The following is a 21193-nucleotide window of genomic DNA, read 5'->3' on the forward strand; positions in this document are numbered from 1 at the left end:
ATGGTTGCAGCTGCAGAAACAGAGGACACGCGAGACAATAGATTTGTATATAAAATCAAGCTATAGTAGACACTAGAATCAGAAATAATAGTGACAAGTAAGAGATCAAAGTTTTTTTTTTCAGGTTGCACAACTCCAATTTTCATTGTATACTTTGAAGTTGCTTTGGATGTAAAACGTCTCAAAAATGACTAAGCATAAATAAGAGTGAGATTTCAGAGTGAGACGTAGTGTGACGTCAGAGTGAGAAATGGAAATGACACGTGAGGGAGGGACGTGAGAGGGTGACGTGAAACCACGAATGGGAGAGTGATAAATGAGGGACAGACACACATGAGAGACTTGAGAGTGATACATAAGAGTGAGATTGTCAGACTGAATCTCCTCACACTTGATGAAAGAAAAGTTGTATGAATATATTAAACAGTCTAGATTCTGGTGCAATGTGGCTGTGACAGGGCTAGGTGTCCAGCTAGAGGTTGTGTTTCTGTTTGTGATGAAGAGAAGTACACAAGTCAAAGACCATCTGTGAAAATCACTCGGTTTTTTCGTTTTTCGCTCGGTTTTTGAGGACACAGCAGTTTTTATACAGTTACGATATACCCCTGAGCAATGTGACACTTCATTTAACAGTCGCTGTCACCTGTATTCTGTGGTAAAGATATGAATATTATAGTAGAATTGTGCTATCTTATACATCTGTGAGTACACCTGCTCAAGTATCCAATTACCCCTTTCTGCTGGTATCATGGACGAGAAGCTGACACATGCAACAGATTTATCCAATGTGGTGTTTTGTTCCAAAGTAGACGTATGTGTCGCCTGTATGGATGGACAGAGTAAAGGAAATACTATGAGGGGGCTCATGTTGTTTGGAGAGATAATAATGGGAGGTTTAGTCTGTATGTTTTCCTGAAGCGTGTTTTTCTCATGACATTTCTATGTGCTTTGAGGCGGCTTCACATGCGAAAGTAACCAGCCAATTAGCAGGTCCAAGTGAATCTGGGTTCACCAGAAAGCCATTTCACAAACCTTTTGTTACCTAACACAGCGTGCAAATAATAATTTGTGCTTATATTTATTGTCTTATCTGTACTTAAAAGTGTACGTAGTCTTAGAGTGAGAAGACCGTAATTTGATTTTAAAATGATAAAACATTTAAGTTCCAATATAAAACCAACGTTCGGTATACACAGTAGAACAAATGTAGATGCAAAACGAATGAATGTAAACATTAGGGTAGAACTGATTGTGGCTAAATGCACAACAGCGTCTCCATCAGCTCTTAGTCTCGCTGGGCACAGTGAAAAGGCGTGGGCCGGTGTGTTTTGGCTGCAGCTTGCAGGCAGACGGGACCAGTTCCGAACAACACTCAACTCAACATACAGGGATAAATGGAGACCGTTAGAATGGCTTGCTATCTAAAGACTTTTTTATTGCCTTCTATATTATTGCATCCTCCGTACAGTATGTGCCCTCAGCAGCAAGCACATGTCCATTGAACTGCAATGTTCTTTCATCCTGAAATCTGGTTCTTTCATGCTGAAATCTTACCCTAACAGGTTATGGATTTGAAAGATTATACTACACAGATACAAATTACATTACATACCATACTCGTGTTTTCGTATTCCATACTTCAACGGAATGCAATTTCAAGCATTTGAGCAACTTATATCTATATTCATGTCTTGTTTTCTTTTACTATTCTGTGGAGATAGTTATAGTGGTTATGTTTACATTATTCGATTTCTGTCTTGAAGAACTTTACTCTAAATCTAGTCTCCTAGCTCTAGACTCCTAGCTCTAGTCTCCTAGCTCTAGTCTCCTAGCTCTAGTCTCCTAGCTCTGGTGCTGTGGACAGTAAAAGCCATTAAAGTAGTGATTGGAGGGGCTCTTTGTGATTAGGCCCCAGTGTTGTCTCCATCCACACTTTATGGTTCTCATAAGCAGAGAAACACTAAGGAGGTTAGACGATACGGCACCGTTATTTCGACACACAAGGGCTACTGCTGTGTACTGTGTACTTGTATATATCTTTATATTTTATATAATAAATAATATATATCATATATCCTATATAATATATTTTATATCATATATCTTATATATAGAAAAGGTGTATATTGTGCAGGAGGTTGGTGTGATTTACCACACAGTACTTAGTAGTGGACTACTAGTGGACTCAAAAATGTATTTATTGTTTTTGTGAGCTGTTTCCGACACCTCTCGGTTAAGAACATTTGGTAGAAATGGTAATTTACTATTTTGCAATTTCTGCATATACATGGGGCCACTAAATTAATTTGTCTGTAGGGAGAGAAGAAATTGGCATGAAGAAGATTTATTCAGTAGAATAGGAAGTAAGATAATCCATACTCTGACACAGAAATTAGAAATCTATGTTCCAACGGGCGATGGCTTTTGCAGTTTGGAAGCGTTGTCTCGGGTAGAGCGTATTTTAGAGAAGCGTTTCTCCTCAAACTGGAATCATTTATTAATCTGATCTGATAGCTCCACCCGGTGGGGGGGCAGTCTCAGTTGACTTGAGGACATGTACTTCAGAGGCGACGAGGAATTGGTCTCTTGTCTGTGTTGATGCGTGGGGGGTCCCTGTGCCTTCAAAGACTTTGAGGAAATGGGGAGTGAGACGCAGAGGAGGGGAGATGGAGATATTAAGGAGGGATGGGTGTTGTGCAATGCTGCTGAGTGCAGTGAAACAGCTGTCTGTTGCCTCTCTTTCTCTTTTACACAAGGGGCCTATCCCTGCCTCGCCGCTCTCCGAGGAATTCATTAAATAACTTGTCTACAACTCTCACTTCAGAAAGCCCTCTCTTGTTTTACTGGTGAGGTTTTACCGAAGAGGGGCGCTTAGATTGAAATTGGATATGACAAGAGAAACAAAACGACAAACTATAAAAACTCAAATCTCTGGCATCTTAACTTCTTTAGTTGTTCTGACCTTGACCAGACATCTATCCGTTAGGTGTCCATTATTTCAGAAGCCAAATCAACAGCACAATATGTGTGGCTGAAAGATAAACATTTCATAACTCTTGTTCACACACATACAGATGGTTGTAGACATTGTCCACGCGCATATACCCTACATTGAACTGTTAAAACGTTATTTTGATTGATGAATGTATGATTCATAATTAATCACACTCTTTAAATGCGAGGCAGTGGATCGATCAAACATATTTATGTTCAGTTACCTACAGTGAACCAAGCGCTTTACATCCTATGTTAGCACGCTTCCTGAGGGATGTCGGGATCTGGATGACGTGGATCAAACAAGCCCTGAGAGAGAGGCGGTCTGAGCGTTTCATGTGGACCCGGCCTAGGAGGTGGTGTTTGCTCTGGTCCATCTAACAAATATTGAAGCTGGATTTATTCTGTGATTTCTGCTGGCCTGTGTAGCATCTGCAGTATTTGTCTGCGGAAGCTCTTTGTTTGGAAATATTCAACCTGCATAATTCAAGTAATTATCTTTTCTGCAGACCCCATCTTGGCGAGGAGGTGCAGTGCAAGCGAGCGACGTGGCTTTGTATCTGCTGGCATTGGTCTGGAGATAAAGGGGGTCCTTAATCACAGCCAAGTTCCACGTTAAACTTTAGTACTGTTTTCAAGAAGACAGTTTCGCAGGCTGTGCATAAGGAGAGTCTATGACTGCAGGCCATTTTTTTTATCTCCTCAGTAAACATATGGGTTGTTTACATCATAATCCAATGTGAGATCAAAACACAGCGGGGGGATTATAAAAGACCTTCTTCTTTATGAAGACATTATCGGCAAATAAACTCAACACTTTGGATCAGATCAAACCCCATCAACAGACAAATCTAAACACTTTGAGTCAAACCAAACCACATCACCATGAACATTACTCAACACTTTGAATCAAACCCCTCACCTCAATACTTCCACCTTCCAGCTGCGTCATGTCTCTGGTCCCGTGTTCCTCCAGAGACAGAGAGACAATAGATTGTGTAATCTTGTCCACAGAGCGGATGAAGCCGTAACAGCGGCCGACAAAGTGACCAATATAAAAGACTTGAGTTCTCTGCAGGGAAAACGTTATCTTGGGCTGGGGGTCCGTTGGGAAGGTGTTATTCAGAGTCCTAGAGAGAAGCGAGACCCCGACGTGATAAAGTTCCCCAGCAGACTCTGGAGAGCAGAGCGGCTCACAGGATGACAGCTAGAGAGTATATGGCCGGCAATAAGCTCTGCTTCTATTGGCTTCTTGTCCCGCTCTTAAATGTTACGCTTGGCAGCCAAAGGCTGTTTCATAAGAATAAAAAAAACCTCACAACCTGACCTGTACAGCGCAGGACCAGGTACAAAGTCTCCTTAATGAAGTCGCTATTAAAACATGTTTCATCAAGGGTGCTGACCTATATAACCTCTGTCTCATTTCGCCGTTTGAGAGCAGAGGTAATTTGAGATGGGCGTTAATGAAATGGATTCCTATCGCTTATACATCAACGGCGGGGTGCAGCCTACCTCACTACTCCCGTCAAATCTGCTTATTACGGTTCTGCCATGAGTCAAAGTGGATTTCTTAAAAGGCCATTAGTGGTGGTGGAGAACGGTCGGGCTGGGTCCGCTATCGACGCCAACGAACGGGACGAGCTGAGGGCGGATCAATGTGTCTTCGTGGCCATGGGAAACTAACGGTTTTCGCCAACACATAATTTATCAGGGCTTTTATTTGCCACTGGACCTTAAACTAATTTGTTCGCCATTTGGTCACATAGCAGCGCTGTTTAAACGACTGAGCATGTCTTCCGTCGTCTATTTCAAATTCAAATTCAAATGGTTTTATTCAAAAATGTACATGCAACAGCACAAAAGGTTAAATAAGATTAAAAAAAAAATTAAATGCTGCACAATTATATCTCTCTCCCTCTGAGTTTCTCTGAATATGAAAATATTCTCATTTTTGTCCTTTTTTGTCCTACACTTGTGTAATTAATTATCATATCAAACATCATCTCTAAAATAATTGATGTCAGTATGTGTACACAGCTGGCTGTTCGTTAGAGGATTGTGTTTTTGGATGTGTTTGAATCCACAAAGGTAGAGAAGGGGGGGGGGGGGGCGACAGACTAAGAAGGGAGAGAGGGAGGGAGGGAGAATTGAACCAGCCTTCCTTTGTTCTCGGTGAAAGCAGAGGAGCATCATGGATACCTCTGTGCTCCCTTGTAATTGTAACTCTTTTATATTTGTGTGTGCACCGCAGCGACTGTGTGCTGTTATTCCCATCGCATTCTTGTCATGAAACGGCCTATCGTCATCTGCTACCTAAATAGGATGTCAATATGGATTGCTGGGAGCCCCAGTAGTGTGGAAATGTGCTTAGAACTGGGACCCATAAACATACAGTGGAGTGCTGGCAGGCCGGAACCTGACCAATCACAGCGCAGCTTTACAAATCAAAGGATAATAATCATGGCTTCTCTAAAGCAGCCATCTCAACAGCTTAATATAAATAAGTTAGTAGACGCTCCCTGTGTGCTCTGTTATCAGCCTCCGCTCTTCTCCCTTTGCTATGAACACTTGGCTTTCATCACCTCCTCCTCTCAGATATCTCCTTTTACCCTAGACAACACCTACCCCTAGGGCAGACCACCTCCTCCTAGAACATACCTCCTCCTCCCAAAACATACTATCACCCCCTCCTCGAACATTACTCCTACTCCCAAAGATACCATCACGTCCTCCCAGAACACATCACTTCTTTCTAGAACACAAGACCTCTTAGAAATACCACATCTCATCCCCCTAGAACAGACCACCTCCTCCGAGAACACACCTCCTCCTTTTCCTAGAACACACCTCCTCCTCCTCCTCGAACACACCTCCTCCTTCTCCTAGAACACACCTCCTCCTTCTCCTAGAACACACCTCCTCCTCCTCCTCGAACACACCTCCTCCTCCTCCTCGAACACACCTCCCCCTCCCTAAACAAACCATCACCTCCTTCATAGAACAAACCACCTTCTCCTATAACACACAACCTCATCCTCCTCGAACCCATCGCCATCTACGCCTAGAACCTTCCATCTCCTCCTCCTAAAACACACCATCTCCGCTTCCAAGAAAATAGCACCTCCTCCTCCTAGAACACACCTGCTCCTCCTAGAACACACCTCCACCTCCTCCTAGAACACAACTTCTCCTCATAGAACCCACCACCACCACCACCACCACCTCCTCCTTAAGCACAACACCTCCTTCTCCTCGAACACACCTCCTCCCCTTAGAACGACACCACCTCTCCTCTACTCAGAACACAACACCTCTTCCCTTAGAACTCACCTACTTCCCCTAGAAAAGAGAACCTCCTTCCCCTTGGACACAGCAGCTCCTCCTCTTGGCCTGTCATTCCCGTTGGTGTTTAATTGACTTTTATTTGAGCTTTGAGATACAAAGAAAGTTGAGGAGTGAGCGAATAGCAGGACAGTATAGGGAGTTTGGTCAGGGTGTGTCGGTAGGAAGGTGGATGGGGTTTGTTCGGGCTGGTGTCCTTGGTGTGTGGGTGGTGGATGGATGATGGATGATGGATGATTGGTGATGAATGTAAGATGGTTGATGGATGGGTGGTTATTTTGAGTGAGGCGTGACGGACAGCAGTATTCAGCTGAGCAGGCGTTAAGATATCTTGCGGGAGTTCCCCCCATTCTCTCACAGCATTTTGGCATTTTACGAGCTCATTTACATCGCTGGCGACGGGGCATAAGTCAGCGCGTTGCCGCGGAGACGGAATCAGCAGCGCCAGCCGCTGTCGATTATGGCGGCCGTATATTAACCCGCGCTGGACTCCTTCCAAAGACACGAGGCGGATAACGGCCGGATTGATTTTAATTGTGCAGTTAACACCTCACCATACTGTACATGGGGGAGGCTGTAAATATTCTGCTGAGAGGAGCCGATACGTTCCCAAGATGTGTCGCAGAGAGAGTTGATCTCCAGTTAAAAAGAAAAAAAAGTTGTTGAGGTTTGCTAGAGTTTAGCCACATTTTATCCAAAGCTCAGCTACAGTTAAGCTACAGTTTGGCTACCTTTTAGCAAGACTTTAGCTCCAGTTTAGCCATAGTTCCCCTAGTTGTGTTCCATCTCTAGACTTTAGCTTCCGTTTGGCTCAAGTTTCCCCTGCAGTTCCATTGCACACCAAAACCAACAATCCGCGAAAAGGCCAAGTAAATAAACGAACCGATTAATTAGTGAAAACACAAACAATCACCAGGGGGATGGAATGACTAATTGTGATAATGAGCCTTGCGTGTGTCTGCTCCCTCCTGACCTCCAGTCGTCAGTCATAAGATAGCGCTGTGCTGCCATGGTGCTACACACTTGGACAACCAACCGAGGTCACCCCATCCCTGGGGAGTTGAGGCTCCCTATCCAGGACCTAAAAATGGGTCGCAGTGGAGCCCTTTTCAATATATATATATATATATATATATATATGTGTATATATATGCATGCTTGTAATAAATCTTGGGAAAAATGTATGGGTTTACGTTCTTTATTAACAGATTGGGCCCTTCCAGTCTACTGGCTATCACATACTGGTGTGGTTTACTTAACAATTTTTCACAGAAGAGGTGAATAATTGCCAGGATTTATTTATTTTTATAAGCAGTTTATTTGTTTTTATTAGCGTGACGAGACGACCGTCACGATACCCCGAGTTTGACTTCCCAATCATTGGATATTGCCCAACATCCCGAGATAGCGAACCAATCAAATTGCGCCATCCTAGGAGGTTCACATGTAGCACGTGTACATACCTTGTCTGTTTCATTTGATCATCTCTGTTTTATGTTTTTGATAAACACTATACATAGATAAACTATATAGGATATGTATGCTGGACTATAGATGTGTTGGGTCCTCCTGGGTAAAAGTCCACAACCTATTTTAAAACGACATAAAGTGGACCTGGAAACAGTAGCTCCAGGAATCAGAGCTAGGAGGTTAGTAAAATAACACGTTCCACTTCCGAGCTTCCTCACATGAGGTCAGGCTGGACTGAGATGGTTTTATACTGCAATCACAGGCAGACGTGCGCAGCAGCTCTCAAACGTGTCCGTGCTCAGAGCTCTATCCAACCTCTTTGTCATTTCAGCGATACGTCAATCCTGTTTTCGTTGGCAGACCAGGAAAGACAAAGAAATTAATTGATTACCTATTTTGCCAATATTTCCGTTTCTTGCATTATTTAGCTCCATCCTAGACCTATGACATCATCAGCTACCCTACGATCTCAGCTCACAGCAAAATATCTGCATGAAGCACACAACACAAATTATGGATTGTTGACCATTTGCACAAAAACAATTTTGGTCGATATAATCTATATGCAAGACCACAAACATGACACGTGAAATCTGTAGCACACACATTATGGGAGTGGAAAGGTGGCAAAGTTTTGAGAGAATAAAATACATAAACTAGAAAATGCATTTCCTGCAGAAAATGCGGTAAGTGCTATAGTGCAAAGTGAGGTTGAAAATATGTTTTGTAAAGAAACATAGACATAAAGAAATGTTAAATGGCTTAAATCAAGTGAAGGGATTTTACAAAAGTTCGAAAGTTGAAATGAAGTAAACAATGTAAACATGAACACCATTTAAGACACGTAAATGGTTGGAAACAAATAAAGTGACAGCTGAATAAAAAGCGCAAAGCATTGCTAAAATTGCAGAAATGTAAAATTAATTGAACTGAAGAATATGAAAGGTAAATTGTGTTGCCTTGCACTCCGGAAAAATACGAAAGGTCAAATGTATTGCAGTGCACAGTGCACCTCGAAGCTGAAGTCGAAAACTGACTGACGCGTCGCTGAATAACATTACCTGAAGAAGCAAAGTGCTGAAATACATTGTTACAAAAGCTGAGAGCTAAACTGTAATACTGTCAAAGCTGGAAGATAGTCGTAGTAGTGGTACAAACTGTAGTAGTAGTAGTAGTAGTAGTAATGGACTGGTAATAGTAGCTGAAGTAGTAGTAGTAGTAGTAGTTGCTGAAGTAGTAGTAGTAGCTGAAGTATTAGTGTTACTAGCTGCACAAACGATATGCCTTATGAAAGGTATGGTAATGATTGATGTTTTTAGAAATTATTGTAATAATCCCCCAATTTTCTTTTTTAAACCAGCCAAAATTGTATGTACTGTAAGATTAGTCCAATTGGGCGGGGAAAATCACCCAATCTTGCAAAAAAGTAGTCAAATTGAGCGAGAAAAACTGCCTTATCTGGCAACACTGCCTGCGCGTCCTCGGGCTCTAACCTCAGCGTAAATCGATGAGACGGCTCCACCGTCCTCCCATTGACTTCTATTGTAAAAAATAGTATTTTAAAAGTAGAATATTTTAAGCATGAAATACAAAAAAATAATGAAAAGAAGCCCGCAATTCGAGGCTAATCTGAACCTTTTAAAATTGGAATGAGTCTCTATGTGAAACATTGACGAAGGAGATTGGTCCCAAAGGTTGTACAGAATAATGAAGAATAAAGAAAGAAAGAATAAAACTTAAAGGTGCCCTGGCATGAAAATCTCACTTAAGGAGGTTTTCTAACATTAATATGAGTTCCCCTAGCCTGCCTATGGTCCCCCAGTAGCTAGAAATGGCATTAGGTGTAAAACTAGCACTTGGTATCCTGCTCTGCCTATGAAAAATGAAAGCTCAGACTCTGTGATTTCGAATTTTGCCCCACATGTCGTCACAAGTTACCTCCCCTTCTCTGTTTTGCCCGCCCAGAGAATTTGGCCCGCCAATGAGACAATGAGCTACGACTGTTGTGCACTTCTTTGTTATTTGGATAACCGTTCTGCTGTTGGTGTTATGGCGCATAACACGTCGGGTTCTCTGACGTCTCTGGTATTTCCACAACGAGACTCGTAGTGGGGGTTATCTCAGCCATGGTTGAGAAGGAATTGGGGGAAAGGAACTTTGGCTTTGGCCCCCTGAAGAATTGAACCTAGGGATAGTTGCCTGCGATAATCTCCCGCCGGAGCCCCGCTGCCCGCTGCCGAGGCACCACCGCCGCGAGGCACCACCGCCGCGAGGCACCACCGCCGCGAGTCACCACCGCCGAGAGTCACCACCGCCGAGAGTCACCACCGCCGAGAGTCACCACCGCCGAGAGTCACCACCGCCGAGAGTCACCACCGCCGAGAGTCACCACCGCCGAGAGTCACCACCGCCGAGAGTCACCACCGCCGAGAGTCACCACCGCCGAGAGTCACCACCGCCGAGAGTCACCACCGCCGAGAGTCACCACCGCCGAGAGTCACCACCGCCGAGAGTCACCACCGCCGAGAGTCACCACCGCCGAGAGTCACCACCGCCGAGAGTCACCACCGCCGAGAGTCACCACCGCCGAGAGTCACCACCGCCGAGAGTCACCACCGAGAGTCACCACCGAGAGGCACCACCACCGAGAGGCGTCACCACCGAGAGGCGTCACCACCACCGAGAGTCACCACCACCGAGAGTCACCACCACCGAGAGTCACCACCACCGAGAGTCACCACCACCGAGAGGCACCACCGTGAGTCACCACCGAGAGGCACCACCGAGAGGAACCACCGTGAGGCACCACCGCCGTGAGGCACCACCGCCGTGAGGCACCACCGCCGCGAGGCACCACCGCCGCGAGGCACCACCGCCGCGAGGCACCACCGCCGCGAGGCACCACCACCGAGAGGCACCACCGCCGCGGGGCACCGTCACCGCGGGGCGGTGGTACCTTGGCGCTGCCCGCTGGCCGCTTCCGAGACAGTGGTGCCTCGGCAGCGGGGCTCCGGCGGGAGACAATTGCGATCCATCCACTGTAAAAACAAGCTCATGCTACCGTGGCCGCAGGCTGCTCAGGGCCACACCCACACCCTCCACCTTGACCCGCCTCTAAAAAACGGCACGTTTGTGGAAAGCTCATTGTGGGACTGGCACGCAGTGGCTGTAATTCTGCACAAAGGCTGAATTCTTGAACGTCTTCAAATACTGCATTAAGGGCCCACTAACACCAATATATAAGCATCCATTAAGTAGCATGCAATGGGACCTTTAAGAAGAACAATAGTTGAGCAGCACTCAACTACTAATAAGATGAAATGAAAGCTTTCGTACATAATAATAACATTAATAGTAATAAAAGTAATGATGACAGTAATAAAAAAATTGACACACACATAGACATAATAATAGTAATGATAATAGTAAAATGGAATGAGCAGTGGTTGAACACTAGAAAAGGGCAGGGTGTTTCTAATATACAGAAGAGGAACATGAAACTGTTGAATCTGTTAAGTAAAGGTTAGGACAGAACATTCTGGACACCTATTATCCAATGAAGCAGATGATTATTGATTCATAACCTATCCAACCACAGTGGTGACTGTGACCTGTTTCTGAGTCCAATATATGCATTACTAGACTAGACTTTAAGGTTCATTTCCAAACGACTGAGGATAAGGCGATGAATGCTTTCCATGGATTGCATCATTAAAATGCAAATTGAAGCCTGACATTTTATGACTAATGCAAGACTCATGCATGTACATGCAAACACACATAAACACACACATAAAGGCACACTTAGACAGACGCACAAAAAACAAAAACACACGCACACAGTCGTTGACATGGTAAGCTGTTATACCTTAGTCTGGAAGGGCAGAGGTTATAAGGAAGTGGCAGCATGGTGGTGGTTTGTTTACCTTACTGTTCAGCTGATCAGTCAAAATTATTCATTGTGTCCTTTGGTAGTATCTTCGTTATGTTTACATACTTTTAATGCTCTTCTAGGATAAGACCTCTATGTTAACATCATATGGTGTTTGAAATAGGTTTGAAATAACACCTTTCTAAAATATGTTAAAATAGAACACACACACACACACACACACACACACACACACACACACACACACACACACACACACACACGCACACACACTATGAATAAATGTGTTGCATGGTCTGCTTTGGTGTTACTCTCCTCGATGATGCCATACTACTCTTTGATCTGGACATATCTTATTAACTACCATGGCAACTAGAAGATATTCAACTGAAAGGAGTTACACATTTCTGGCTTAGGATCTGCAATGCATTTTGGGATTTGTGTCATTTTATTGCACCTCACCAAGGGCGTGTGGGAATAAATAGATAATGTATACATTGTTAAGAAGAATATATATACTAAGAAACACATACAATATCTACATTCATGTTGAATTTGACTATGCAATCTCAAAGGAACTGGTTTTGACATCTGACACATTCATACTCATCCTCATCTAAGAATTGAAGTCTTATCGAGTGGCTGGAGTTGGGTTGTTAATTGTCAAGCCAGAGGAGTGTGTTCAAGTGCAAGTCGACCAATCTCAGCACAGCATTCAATCACTGCCGATGACATTAATATTCTGGAAGGATGAATGATGGCAACAATTATTGAATTATTAACGTGTGTGTATGTGTGTGTGTGTTTGTGTGTGCGTGCGTGCGTGTGTGTGTTGTGTGCATGTGTGTGCAAACACGTTGGTGTGGATGTGCAAGATAGTGTTTGTGAGCAGAAAACAGACCAGAACAGAACAGCAGAACACGGAGCAGCTCTGGGGTAATTTAGGGGAATGAATGAGGAATCAAAATAGTCACGAGGCGTCGACTCAGAGATGAAACGTCTCCTGAAAACAGTGTGGTCTTCTCCGATAAGAACATCATGTGCTTCACGATGTCACCAGCCCAATAACCTCTCACAGTCCCTCTCCCTCCCTTCTCTCCTTCCCTCACTCTATCATCTCTCTCTCTCTCTCTCTCTCTCTCTCTCTCTCTCTCTCTCTCTCTCTCTCTCTCTCATTCACCCACATACTCTTGTCTACACTTTATCCCTCTCGTTGTGTTGGTTTCTTCTTCTCTCTTTCTCTTTCACTATCTCTCTCTCTCTCTCTGTTATTCTTTCTTACCCTCCCTCTATCATTATGTCTTCTCCGTCTCCATCTCAGTGCCTATCATTCTCTCCATCTATCTCCATCTATTTCACTAGCTCTCTCTATCATTCGCTCCCCTCTCTCTCAATGCTATTATCCTGGTCATGGTGAAAAGGGTTTTGTGGTTTCTGCTCCATGTGTAGTCGACTCATTCCCCTCACAGCTATTTGAAGCATCATCAGGGAGGATGACGTCTTTCAGCCAAGACTAGCTGTAGCCTCATCAACCTCATTCATGTCCTACGTTCTAATGAATGCTCTTTGTTATTTTCCTGTCCTTATGTTTGAATCAAGATTAAATAAGATTGCATTACTTTATTAATCCCAGACAGGAAATCTGGGTATCACAGCAGAAAGGAATGGACGGTATAGAATATCATCTAAATTAAACAGAATATTTAAAAGTGTAAAAAATACAAATATGATGATGTTGGTTTTTTGCAGTATTAATGTTAATGTGAATTCAAACAAATACATTTAGGAAAATCGAGGTAGACATTATTAACATTATTATATGCTAAATTATTGAAAAAGTGTCTTAGTGACTACATTTCCTGTCATATAAATCAGCAGTGTTGCTAAAATGCATGGATTGTTCTAAAGCTGGATTTAAGTTGGAGTTTGATTTAACATTTGGACTTTTGGAAATGATATTGTTAATTGAAAATCATGTCATCAAGCATCTAATTACAGTGTGGTTTCAAACAGGCTCAGTCATTAAGAAGGTATTTGTAATGGTACTGTCATAGGTGATGGATTTGACAGCAGATGATTTGTTTATTTGTTTTCTCGTTTAAAATGCACAAACCTAAGGCACCAAATTAAGAACATGATTGCACAACTCTCAGCCTGGCAACAGTGATTCTAATCCCATTTCTCCGATCTTCCCCCAAGGGAACATTAACTCGCGCACGAACCGAACTCAACCCTGAATATCTGGACCTCCGCCCGAGAGCTGAGCTGAACCCCGAGTACTGGACCCCCTGCACCCCTTTAGTGAGTACCCCTATAGTCCTCCACCTCCCACAAACCTCATCCTTCACCTGCCATCTCTTTGATTGCTGCTGGCCAATCAGCATCTGCTATCACCACCTCTCTAATTAACAGCCAGCCAATCTGCTGTACGTGTCAAACTGGGTTCCAGATTATTGTTTTCCACTCTTTTACTGCAGTCTTTAGAAGAGGCAGGTGTGAAATCCACTTAAGTCAGAAATAAACGTATAATAAAGTAAGATAATTGCCGTTGAAATTTGTATGACGCAGGCATTTAAATGTCATGCAAATTAAAGCAGTAACTTGGTATTTGACTCTGTTCTTGAAAAGTGGGAACAGATAATTCTTTTCATAAGAATCATTCAATCATGCGAACAGAACCAATATTTTCCATAATTGACTAAATTTGCCCCGGAAATGATCCAAAATGCCCTGAAATGACTAGTGGGGCAAAAAAAGCCCTTGTTAAAGTAGTGCATTTCCTACCCTGATTCACTCCCATCCGAACCCCAGAAACACATCCCACCAGCTATCTCCTGGGTATGTCCTTAGTCTACCTTCCGTTGCTGCACACCACCTGCCCCTGTCCGGTCTGTCCTGTTGCACGCTGCCAGTTAGAGCGGCGCACGGAGCCGTAACACGGTGGCGTTTTAAGGGGATAATACGTATTTGTCTCATTACCTGGAGCGGAGCGCTGGGTCGTCTACAGGGAGACGCTCTGGCTGCTGTGTCGACACTCTGGAGCTTCTTAATGATGTTGTTTGTTCTTCTCTTCACTGCAAATATTGGAATCAACAAAATGAGCATGGAGAGGCTTCCTGGAGAAATCAGTGCTTATGTCCACACGCTAGTCCCGAGCATAAGGAGGGTGTGTGTATGTGGGGGTGTGGGTATGTGTGCATGTGCACGTGTGTGTGTGTGTGTGTGTGTATAGGTGAGGTGTACGTATGTACATATAAATTTATGTATGAAAGAATGGATGTAATTATGCCATGTGCTTTGATTCCACATTGTAGAGGAAGGCAGTAATAAGATCATTTGTTTGTGAGTAATGTGTGTGTGGGCGTGCACAAGCATCTGTGTGTGTGGGCGTGTGTGTACACAAGCATCTGTGTTTGTGTTTGTGTGTGTGTGTCTGTGTGTGTGTGTGACCTCCAAGTGATATGATATACAGAGCAAGATAACCTTCATCTTATCTTGAGTTAATAAAGTCAATATTTGGACGGGAGATGATTTAATGAACTGAATTCACAGCGGCATCAGACACACACACACACACGCATGCATGGTCACATACACCCGCGCACACACACAAACACACACAGACACAAACACACGCACACACACACACACACACACACACACACACACACACACACACACACACACACACACACACACACACACACACACACACACACACTTCTGACAAGCAGATCTATCGGGTTCCCAGTGTCATTCTGGAGTGTGTGAGAGAGGGTTGAAATGGGAGAACATCACCACCACTACAAATACACCAATACAATAACCAAGCCAACACCACTGCTGAAACATAATCATAACAAAACCACATCACCATCATCCTGAACACCAACCGTCATTAAAAACACCAGCACCACTTCCATCAATACCACCAGCACCACATCCATGATTGAGCTCCAGAACCAACCCCAGCTTCAACCAAGTCCATAACTGTTCCATAATTGCATGACATTTCTTCAGGAGAGAAAAGTGTATCTTTGAAGTTAAATCATAAAGTAGAAGACCATCCCCTGGCGACTCTTAATTCATAATAAAAGCCGTTCTCTGATATTCTCTCCAGTATGAAAGGAAATTGCATGTTGCACAAGGTTCTGTTTTACCCGGCGTATCGCGCCTTCTATTGTTGATGTTCACTTTCTAATTTGTGACAGACTGTTGTCGGGGCCCGAGGCAGACGCAGACAGAAGAAAGTAATTTAAAGCGACGCTAGGCCGTGTTGTTTTATGGTTGTGTTAGAGCAGTGCTAATGCTCCACTGATAGCTACACAACTCCTCAACATGTCTTTCAAGTAGAAAGCAAGCATCCCTGGACCTCTGGAGCACTCACTGTTTACTCAGAGCTACTTGAATGCCTTTCATTCGCTCCAACTCCCTCCTGCTGCCTCCTGCGCCGCACGGTCAGGCCATTCACACACGTCGAGCGCTCCCGGAGAAAGGGAGTCACACCTTATTTGTATACACTGTGATGTATAATTCGACTTTGACTGTAGACAGTTTGGCGTTAGTTTGAGCCTGGAGAAGGTGAAGCACCCGGTTGGAACATTGTTGTCGGCTTCCTGAGGTAGTTTAGAGAGGGTTGTGTTTCGGGTGTGATGGATAACGGTGATGGTTGTATTATTTAATATTGATCTGCTATTGATCAGTTGAACTCTTCGGTCCGATGAGATCAATGCCATGAGTCTACGATGGTAGATTATTACAAACATGCCAATTTGCATGGCAAAAAAATGAAGGAAAATACAAGAACAAATAAATAAATGTATCTATAATGGTCAATAATGCAATAGTGTAGCATAAACTAATAAGGTCTATCTCAACCGTCTGTTAACATTTATTTGTGTAGAGTAGTACAAATCTACATTTGTACTCCCCTTGTTGTTTATTTAGACATTTCTGTATACTTTTTTAGGAGTTGTATTCTTAATTAGAATTGTTATTTTTTGAATTGCTGTCGTGCACCTTCTGCTCTGACACCCAGATGTACCGTATGTTTTATCTGGAAGAATATCCGTCATATGGGAAGAATGGAACTGTAGGAGGCGGTGTTCTCTTGTAGTATCTGAGGTAGGGTGGTTGATGAATAAATCTGTCGAATGGGCACTACGGCACAGTACGAAGAAGTTCACGGGTAGTTTCTGAGATGAATAAATCTGTCAAATGGATACTACGGAGCAGTATGGAGCAGTTCTTTGGTAGTTTCTGAGATGAATAAATCTGTCGAATGGACCCTATGGAGCAGTATGAAGCGGTTCTCTGGTAGTTTCTGAGGTAGCGGGGCGGTGATCTGTGTGACACAGTGATCATTTGACTCTTTACTTAAGTCTGCACCCTCAAGGTCACTTCTGCCATCAGACAGCCCTCTGCTGCTTTGCCACTCCACTCCAATTCCTCTCCTCCCCTCCTCTCCTCCCTCCAAGGCTACTCTCCCCTTCATTCTCCCTTCCTACCCTCCGATTCCTCTCCCCCATGCCCCTTCTCCTCCCTCCTCGCCCCCTCTCTCTCCTCGTATCTTCTCTCATCTCCTCACCTCACATCACCTCCCTTCACCTCTCCTACCTCCTCTCTGTCGCTGCTCTTCTCCCGTCTTCTCATCTGTTTCTCCTGCCGTTTCTTCACCTCTCATCTTCCCCTCCTATTCTCTCTTCTACACTCCTCTCCTCTCTCCTCCTACTGTTCTCCCTCCTCTCGTCTTTCTCCCCTCCTTTCCGAGGGATCGGGTGAGGCTAAATTTAACTTCACAGGAACCGAAGCTGAGGTGAAACGTCTCCTGATCACCTCAGCATGGCGTGCTTCTGCCCGCCCTCCTCTCCAAACCCCCCCCCCCCTCCCCCCTCCTCCTTTCTCTCCGTCCCTCCACTGTGTTTCCCCTGCATCTCTCCAAACGGTGTTTTATTAACAACAGAGCTGCCAGCCTGCGATAACTGCTCACTCCTGCGGGCGTGCAGAGGCAAGGGCACTCCATTACCCCAGCAGAGATGGATGGGCTGGAATATTGTCTGCAAGTGGAGAGAAGCTTGCCAAGACCTGCCTTAGTCTCGTGCTCGTCAGTCACCCTTCCCTCTGAACAATGCTACTGAGTGGGCCGGCTTGTTATGACACACAGCTATGCTACCGACATGGCGCTGTGTGTGTGTGTGTGTGTGTGTGTGTGTGTGTGTGTGTGTGTGTGTGTGTGTGTGTGTGTGTGTGTGTGTGTGTGTGTGTGTGTGTGTGTGTGTGTGTGTGTGTGTGTGTGTGTGTGTGTACGTGCATATGATTAAAGCTCAAATTAGTGATTTAAATCTCTATATATACTATAAAGATCTCTATGTATGTATATATATATGTATATATATATATATACTGTGGTGTTATTGGTGCAATGTGTTTTTCAGATTCTCTGTGCATGTCGTTATTTGTGTGTCTACCTGCGTGTGCGTGTGTGTTTGTGGGTGTGTGTGAGCGCATCAGGGCTCCAATCGGAGCGAAGCTCAGGCAGCGTGCCAGGTAGACAGAAGGACGGAGAGGGCAGATATTAATTGGTCTCCTAATGATTGGCCACCTCTGTCTCAGAATAGCTGTCCTCTTGTGTCGCTGCCAATCTATTTAGTAAAGTTCTCCTGCAGAGGACGCACTTAATGGCTCCACGCATCTTCAGTGGCGAGCAGCTGCCTTCGCACAGGGGATTTAAACGACTAAACAAACCGGTCGCCTGCCAGACGCTGGAAGATTGATTTGACAAAAAGGTCAGCCTTTTGTCATCGTCACCCTTGAAGAGCATGTCTTCGGGTGTTTTAAAGGCTGCGGGTGAAGTTGAGAGAAAAAGAGAGTCGTTTCTGTACTCATCAATGACGGTAGAGAAGTGTGCCTGGCAACACTTTAGCTAGAGCAACACCTAGTCCAGAAACACTTCTGCTTGAATCACAGCTTGTCTAAAAAGACTTCAGCTACAATCCTGCCTGATTCAGAAACACTTCAGCTAAATTTCTGTCTGGTCTAGAAATGCCTCAGCTTGAATCACGCCTGGTCTAGAAACACTTCAGCCTGAATCACGCCTGTTCCTGAAACCATTAACTAGAACAATACTCTGGCCCCGTCCACACGGGCGAAAACAATCCGGTTTCATTTTATGCGGTTCAGGAATATCTCCGTAAAGAAGGATTCAATGCGAAACCGCATCGAGCTGTAGAAATGCTGTAGTAAATATTCAAGGGCTGGTTCTCCACAGAAAGAAGTGGAGCGCATCAAGCCTGCGCGCATACAGCCTGCGCGTTGTATACAAACATTCAGTCACGAGGATATTCAACCTTTTAATTTGAGCAGAAATACTTTTTAATGTACAGTTAGTAATTGCATTTATCAAGGGGCTGTATTTAAAGCTACAAAAATAATGGGAATAAAAAAAGTTATAAAAAATTCAACGCAACTCTGACGTCGCCCAGCTGGTGGGGGGCTAATGACGTCATTGTTTGCGTTTCAGGTGTCCACACGAATCCTTACACGAAACCACATAGGTCAGGATAGACTTGAAAACACCCTCGGACATGGTTTCAGAAATGTGCGGTTTCGGAACCCGGATTCGCCGGCTCCGTCTGGACGGTCGGCCGAAACGCACAAGACCAAAAAATCGGCTCTGTGTGGACGTGGCCTTAGTCTAGAAACATTTCAGCTAGAACAACGTCTGATCTAGAAACACTTCAGCTGGAACCATGCCTGGGCTAGAAAAAACGTTGTCAAGACTTACATGATGGCATGGTTAAGGAAAATGTTTGTAATTTATTTTGTTTGTTCAGGGTAGAGAGTATGAGTTGACATGAAATTTGCTCATTTAAAGTTTAAAGGAAACATTAACTGCAAAATATATATATATTTTTTAAGAATTCCCTTTTAAAGGGACCGTTTTGGTGTCTTGTTTTTTAACAGGGTGGAAAAAAATGACAGTGTGTGATAGTGTTAAATAATAATTGTACCAAAACAGGTCACAGAGATTAGTCTGGTGTGTTTTTGTATGAATCACTTCCAGTGTCATGTGTCACATTGTCTTCTTGACGAGGCAATAAAATGCATCAAGAAATCGGGTCATCATAGTTTCCATCAGGGTAAGCAATTCTGAAAATAATGGTATTTTAAAAAGGAACAACAGAAAACATTTACCACTGTCCTGAGTCACAAACAGGATTAGCAAGAAAGCCAATATAATGTAAACGTAAATATTTGAATAAAATATTTTATGCAGCAGATTACTGTCATCTAGCACAGGGGTCCTTTTCAACATGCAGTGCCAGTTTGAAATTTTCTCGTTGAATGTGCCTTAAGCAACAATATAAGAAATGAAGCTGAATTATGAAAAACATTTCCAGAAGACATGGAATTGTACTATTTTCATATAGCCCACAATCATGCATCAACATTTTAAATGTTTTTTTGGTTGTTATATTTGCAACATGGGCTTACAAATTATAATTACATATGTCCCATCTTAAAACACCATTTTCAGAAACTCATCCAAAAACATATTTGAACTGTGAGAAATGTAATACATGAGAATATATGAGAATGTTGAAACCATCCACATCAATATCTTTAAGACATGTACAGCTATGCAAAACCATGTGAAGGCGATGCATACAGGTCACGATGCATACAGGCCACTATTAATTGATCCCATTTCAGAACACTGCTTTCTCCAACTAATTGAAACATATTTGCACTGGGAGGAGATGCCCAAAACAGGATAAAGTGCAAAAAAAATCAGTAGTAATGATTATGCTGCCGCATTGTGCTGTTATTTTTTTAATAATAATAAAAAGAAAAAAAAGAAATATATATATATATTTTTTTTTTTTTTTTTGAGTGTGCCAATGATTATGCTGCCCCGTGCCAGTCGTGGCACGCGTGCCTAGGGTTGCCGACCCCTGATCTAGCATGTTCTAATAAATAAAGAATAAAATGCATGTTACAAATGACAAACAAAGCCTTAAAATCTTAATTAACAAACATACTAAACCAAATGATAAAAAGATAATTGATAACTCGGTCTGTAATCTTGCAATAAAGACTCCCCTTCTCCATGCCGAATGTTCCCACCAAAAGTTTTTAATTGAATCAAAGAGTCTTGTGAGTGATGCCTGTTGTTATCTTGTGGGTTTGAGAGGTTATTAAAGACGGAACATATCATGTTGTTTGTTATCCCAGCTCTCTAATAAACAGGCCAGGGGGAAGGCTGACATCTGTCTGCACACCTTCAATCGATTTTTGTGCCATTTCACCACAGACATCATTACAACGAGAGAGAGAGAGAGAGAGAGAGAGAGAGAGAGAGAGAGAGAGAGAGAGAGAGAGAGAGAGAGAGAGAGAGAGAGAGAGAGAGAGAGAGAGAGAGAGAGAGAGAGAGAGAGAGAGAGAGAGAGAGAGAGAGAGAGAGAGAGAGAGAGAGAGAGAGAGAGAGAGAGAGAG

General features: G+C 43.5%; 1 protein-coding gene across 1 annotated transcript in view; it reads left to right on the forward strand.

Moving 5' to 3' along the window:
- Positions 1-21193, forward strand: part of LOC130403662 (protocadherin-9-like) — a 134965-nt gene that overhangs the window by 37795 nt on the left and 75977 nt on the right. Inside the window, 1 exon segment of the mRNA XM_056608080.1 lies at positions 13898-13999. Within this exon segment, the coding sequence (XP_056464055.1) occupies positions 13898-13999 (102 nt within the window).

The sequence above is a fragment of the Gadus chalcogrammus genome, chromosome 14, assembly GCF_026213295.1.
Source record: "Gadus chalcogrammus isolate NIFS_2021 chromosome 14, NIFS_Gcha_1.0, whole genome shotgun sequence".
NCBI classification, from domain to species: domain Eukaryota; kingdom Metazoa; phylum Chordata; class Actinopteri; order Gadiformes; family Gadidae; genus Gadus; species Gadus chalcogrammus.